This window comes from Cyprinodon variegatus, unplaced genomic scaffold (genome assembly GCF_000732505.1).
Source record: "Cyprinodon variegatus isolate N-32 unplaced genomic scaffold, C_variegatus-1.0 Scaffold195, whole genome shotgun sequence".
NCBI lineage: Eukaryota > Metazoa > Chordata > Actinopteri > Cyprinodontiformes > Cyprinodontidae > Cyprinodon > Cyprinodon variegatus.
Genome location: NW_015150648.1, coordinates 297,394 through 303,625, shown reverse-complemented (window position 1 = coordinate 303,625; position 6,232 = coordinate 297,394). Strand labels below are relative to the sequence as shown.

The 6,232-nt window shown below is 37.5% G+C and overlaps 2 protein-coding genes across 2 annotated transcripts in view; both read left to right on the top strand.

The window, feature by feature from the left end:
* Positions 1-392: 392 nt before the first annotated feature.
* Positions 393-2,910, top strand: map10 (microtubule associated protein 10). Its single transcript, XM_015379574.1, has one exon. It carries the CDS (start codon positions 480-482, stop codon positions 2,838-2,840), a length of 2,361 nt encoding a protein of 786 aa, XP_015235060.1. The 5' UTR covers positions 393-479; the 3' UTR covers positions 2,841-2,910.
* Positions 2,911-4,822: 1,912 nt separating this feature from the next.
* The window catches only part of ntpcr (nucleoside-triphosphatase, cancer-related), a 9,297-nt gene continuing 7,887 nt past the window's right edge, over positions 4,823-6,232 (top strand). Inside the window, exon 1 of the mRNA XM_015379575.1 lies at positions 4,823-4,902. Coding sequence (XP_015235061.1) covers positions 4,869-4,902 — 34 coding nt within the window. The 5' untranslated portion in view covers positions 4,823-4,868. The remainder of the gene's footprint in view (positions 4,903-6,232) is intronic.

Sequence of the window (6,232 nt, the reverse complement as noted above, 5' to 3'; positions counted from 1 at the left end):
ATTATTATTATTATTATTATTACAATTTTTCAAGGCTACACTTTAATAGAAAAAAATTGTCCAGAGAGCTTTTCTAAACGAAATTTCTTTTTGTTTTACACTTGTGTCAACAAAATGACAAGTAAATCTGTCTGAGTCTAAGAAATTAAGTATGGCCTACATCTTAACAAAGAAACAAAAAAAATTTGCAGACTTCTAATTATTTTATTTTTTAAAAACATTGTATAGACATATATACCCTAAAAATAGGCACCCACTTTGTAATTTAATGTTGTATATTTATTTCAAAAAGGTATGTTGAAGAGAAGACGGTTTATTTATTCTCAACTACATTTCCCAGATATCCCTGCACTGTGACGACGTAATATTTCTTCGACCGGTTTCCATGGAGCCGTCGGAAGCTCTTTCATGAAGCTAGCGGATTAGCCTCCTGCTCGGTGGCATTAGCGCCTTGATATTGTTGTAAAACAGTCGTTTTAATGATGTCAGAGGAAAACCTGTTTTCATTTGAGCTGCTGGTGGATCATATCAGACTCAAGAATGATTACAAAGTTACAGACAGTCTCGCTGTTGGAGTGCGGCTACTGGATTTCCCTACACTGCTAATCTATCAGCGCCCATCAACGAGTCTAGGCTGTAAACAGTCTGCGCAAAAGCAGCGGGATGAACAGCAGGTGTTCCTCTTTAACAGAGGCAAGTCTTGTTTATTCAAAATGAACCTGGACTCTCTGCACGTCCATCTGTCTAGCAGCCCTCTGTATGCCATGGTGCTGGATGTAACTGAGGAGCAGAGCCCCAGATTGGTTGGCTCCTCTCTGGTATCTCTGGCTGAAGCGATGGACAGAATCAAGCTGCTTTCCGGTCCCTCTGCTCACAGCGGAAAGGGAGTCGCTGCTATAAGCAACCTCACTGGGGAGAGGATTGGAACAATATCCCTGAGTTATAAGCTGGGGTGTCTAGGAGCAACTTTACTTCCACACATCACAGAGGGGAGGGGGGTAGAAAGCACCAGCACCCCTGGAGGTAAAAACCAAGAACTTTCCAAGGAGAAATGCAACTCTTATAGCATGTGTTCTCCCAGAGGGAACGAGTCCGAATTTAGCATCAAAAGCAATGATGCAGGAAATTCACACACCCTGTTAGAAGAGAGTAGGGAGGGTGATTGTGCCGAAAGCCAAACTAAAAACACATTTGAGGAGGATTTAACTGTTTTCTGCCCCCCTCATCTTTACTACAGTAATGCTACACAAGCAGAAAGTGGACATTCAGAGCCGGATTACAGATTGCTAAATATGGAATCAGAAGCTTTTCCATTTGAAGATGCATTCTGTGAGGTTGAGGAGCATAAAAAGAAAGTTTCAGCTTCTAAAGACGTACACCAGGAGATAATGCAAACTACAAAAACATCAAGCAGCCAAGAGGCAAGCGGGGTGACCACAAATATTCTCAGGGAAGCCCTGCAGCAGCTCCCACTTTTAAGCGCACTTGTGTCTGAACTTTCACAGTTAACCATTCATCCCAATCCAGCTCCAGTTACAGGGCCAGCTTCGGAAAAGTATGGAAATTCACCATTAACTCATCCCCAGCACAAAACTACACAGCTCTCTGACACTCACTTAAATCCTTTACCTCCCCCAAGAAATTGCTCTACGCCGAACCCTGTAAAGACGCAAGACCACCAAAAACAGACTTTAAGCTCCAGGAAATCTCAAATGAAGAAGCTCAAATATGGAACAACTAAAACATTTAATTTAAGGCTAAAGCAAATTTCTCCTCGCAAAGCGAACCATCGTGAATGCGTAGAGTTAAAGAAAAGTGCCATGCAAACAAGAAATGATAAAGAAAAGAAAAGGTCAAGACTCGCAACTTTGAAGTCCAAAGACAGAGAACTTCCGATAAATCGGGGTTATGACTTAGATAAAAACATCAGGACAGTGGTGCAAAGTGGATGTGTTGATGCTGCTCTAAAACAAACTGTCACTCTGAAACCAGAAACACAGCAGATCATTCCAGAAAGTCATGAACAAACGGTTTCAGAATATTTTCCTTCACAGAAAGAGCCCAAATGTATTTCCATCCACATTCCCAGGCTGCATAGTGACAGAGCTCCTCTGAGCAAAGACGCATACAAGCATCAAAGTGAGTCTGATCAGTCAGATTCTCAATCTGAAAGGGTGAAATTCAGAGCTCCGGCCCCTGATCTCACAAAGAGAAAACACGCCAGGAGCAACAGTCCAGAGTCTGCAGAGAGTAGTAATATTGAAAATGAAGCAAACTATGCAGATGACTTTGACAGTCTTGAATCTAGCAATGCTTCCTCACCTAAATCTGATAAAAGCCCTGCGCCATCTACAGGCAGGACTACAAAAACTCTCAACAGCCCTGATTCCAGCACCTCTGATTCAAGATCAGGCGGTTTCCAGAAGAGAGCAGCTCTCCACCCTGTTCCTTCCAAAACCCTTAAATCCCCCAACAGAGATCTGATGGGTACGCACATCATCCAACCACGCACCCGCTCCTCAGCTCCCGGCTTTTCTTCCGACACGGATGATGATGATGATGACATGAAGAGGCCATCTTCCTCAGAAATTGTTTGCTTTAGAAAACAAGAAAGTGAAAAAATGGAGCAGAGCTCTAGTGCAGAGAGTGTTTCAATACCAAGAAGTGAAAAGGAAAAATTACCCAGGAACCAAAACCTTTTAGGAGGACTTCCTGCTGAATCGATATCCTCTCTTGAAGATGAAGAATTGGAGGATGAGCTTGGATCACTGGATTTTAGAAAAGGATACCAGCATATCTCTGAACTTGTAGCCAGCAAGCTTCCAGGATACACAATGTAGAGAATACTGTTACGACTAAATGAGGAAAATACATCGTTATGCTTCACAAAACCACTATTTTAATAAAGACAAGTTTTGCGACTATTTTTGCATCTTTTGCTTATTAATTACAAAATTATATAAGAAATTTAATCACCTGCAGAGGTCTTTTTTTAACAAAAAGTGAGAGTTTTTGCTTCCACCAGACAACATAATGCAGATAACTTTAATATAAATATGTCTCCAACGTGTTTGCGTGCATCTTAACAGCATACAAAATAGCAGTATTTCTATTTGATTTTCTTTATATTATGCAATATTTTTACAGCTGAACCTTTTGTAAAAAAAAACTGCTTTTATATCTCCATTCTTATAGAAAGATACTGATAAGATGTGTATCATTTAAAAGTGTAGTTTGACAAATAAACTCGTCTTAATAAAGAAATGAATTTCCCACTATTAATGATAACGTATGATTCCTACAGAAGTAAAATAAAATAGATAAAAATATATATATACATTTTTACTTTCTCTTTAAATGCTTTAAAAACTTGCATATAGTGGGTGATTTTGATTTTATTAAAAACTTAAGGGGTTTAAACTGAATGCGCATGCATTAACCCTGTTATGAAGTGCCAAATTGGACAAAACCTGTATTAAACTGAGACCGATCATGAAAAAAAAAAAAAAAAAGTTAAGAGCAGCTTTTGAAAACTGAGCAAGGCTGGCTCAGAGTGCTGAGCCAGATATTATCCACTCTGTTGCTGTCTCCCTGGACAAAAAAAAAATAAAATATCTCTTAATTAATCTTAATCTCTTAATGAAGAGGATAGTGAATATTTTATATTTTGGTTCAGGGATTCAATTCAAGTAGATCATACAGTCACATTAGCTCAAATTTTCTATTTAAGGGAAACCAACTGATTTCACCGTCTCATGGACTCTTCAAATCACTCACACCATGCATGCATGTGGTAACAGTGGAGAGGAAAACTCCCTTTTAACAGGAAGAAACCTCCAGCAGAACCAGACTCAGTGTCAGCGGCCATCTGCTGAGGCCGACTGGGGTTCAAGGAGACAGAAGCAGACATAGAAAAAGAGGCAGAAATACAAAAGATAACTGTTAATAACTAGCTCCAAAAGAGGTTCCGTCCAGGAAAGACACACCAAGGAAGACTAGCACTGAGCCAATTCCCATGTTGGAGGAGCTACATGGCTGTACATCTTATTTTGGCATTTGACCATTTAGATGAGTCCTTGAAAGATATATTACCTACTGTAAATTCAGTTGGGGAAAAAGTTTAGTTCATTAAAAAAGGTAAAAAGCTAATTGAAAAGTTTAAAAGTTAATAAGGCTTGTTAACAATTATATTTAGGTTTATAAACTAAAAAATGTAAGTGCCAGTATCAGCATTTATGCCTCTAAGGTTGTGCAGCAGTGATCAAGGTTGTGCACTTTTGTTGTTTTTTCTTAATATATTCGGGAAAGTTGGCGGTTCTTGTCATTACGTTGACATTCATTTATGCCATCAAAATATTCATACTTTTTTGAATGTAACCAAAGTAACCAAAATAAGAAGCTGACACTTATTTTGGGGCGGTCCCAAAAAAAGGTCTTGTCCTGGATTCCAATAACACTCTTGGCTTGAAATGTTGATTTTCAAAGTAATTCACTGAGTGCCCTATAAAGGCTTAAGAAAGAAGATCATCCAAAGAGTACGGAAGAGGATTAGGGCCGCTGAAAAAAAAAAAAAAAAGTTAACTGATTTTTAAATATTATTTCAGTTTAATATGGGAAAAAAGTCAGAATTCTTACTTTGTTTTCCTGAATTTTGACTTTAATCTCTTATAAATGATACCTTGCGATTTCTTCGTAAGCAATACATTAGAAAGAGTACATTCTGCTGAAATATTATAAAAATTTTGACCCCATTTTATCGCTTATTGTAAAATATTCAGCGATTAAAGTTAAAGGTGCAATGCGCATGCGTTAACCCTGTGTTTACGGAAGTGCGTCTGTAGCCGCTGTCCTGTAGATAGACAGCTGGGATGTTCAAACACGTGTTTCTGACCGGACCTCCAGGTAAATAAAAACACCAAAAACACACATATAGATTCATGACACCCACACTGACAGTTTCTGATCTCTGTTTGTTAATTATGATCATTTTCCGCTACCAGCTGATTAAAAACACGACAATTGGAATATCAGATTAGACCGACAAAAGAAATCATTTATAATACTGAAATGTCAGCTCAGTGAAAAGTTTATCAACATTTTTATTATTAACAAAAAGCCTAATCGACACACATATTCTAAGTGGCGACAGGAAACCCTGTCAGGGTGAGATGAGGATAGGTGCAGCTAAAGATTGGAGGTTTTTAGAGGATTTAACTGAAACAAAGATGCTAAATGTGGATTTTTTTATAAAACAGTAAATGTTACTGACTAACATTATGTGGTTTGTAGTTCTGTGGAACATTTTTCTCACATTATACATTATTTTCTACATTCAGCAGTAATGGGCCCTACTAAAATACTTACATCTTAAATATATTTAAAACTAAGAATTTCTCAACTTTGTTCATAAATTATTCTCTGCAGTTCAAGCAAACTAAACAATGGGGAACTAATACGTTATTACTGGATTACTGGCACTGATGCAGGAACCAGTGCAATCGAAACCATTGCAAACTACACTGTGTATGAATATTTGGTTATATGCTAAGGATTAAAAAGCTTCATTCATTATTTTATTAGTTTTTCTTACAATTGACAAAACAGCTAAACCATTCAGACCTTCCAGGAGGCTGTAGATTTTCTAAAAGCTCAACATGGCAGGAGACAGCACTTCTCTGGATGTTTCATTTGGAAGGTATAATGGAAATTAAGTTTTTAAACATATTCAGTGGACCAACATAAAGATAAATGAATAAGATGAATAATAATAAAAGAAGAACATCCCTATGGTTTCTCCTCTATGAATCCAGGATAAATGTATTGTTCTGCACATCCTCTCTCTCTGCGGCTGCTCTTTTCTTAGGTGGCTGTTCTTTTGAAAAATAAGATGCAATGCTTCTTTTTCTTTTTGTGGACCTTCCATGGGTTTGAGAGACAAACCTACGGTAAAAGCTTTAAGAGTTAAAATATTTGTGTTGGTTTAATTACTCCTAAATTCCAATAGGAGATTATTAAACTAGACTGAGCAACAATAATTTATCTTGTGAGCAAAACATGGACTAAAACTGGGACTAAAAAAACACCAGGTAAAGAGAAAACAAACCATTTAATGTAATCCTACACTCAGTCTCCACATCAATAATTTAAGCTGGCTGCTGTATTATTGAATTCATATTTACTCAAGTACTAGATTGCTTAAAATCTCTAATAATTTACAAAGTGAATTATCCTA

Coding starts and splice junctions, on each gene's coding strand:
- map10 (XM_015379574.1), top strand. CDS start 480: ATGATGTCAGAGGAAAACCTGTTTTCATTTGAGCTGCTGGTGGATCAT.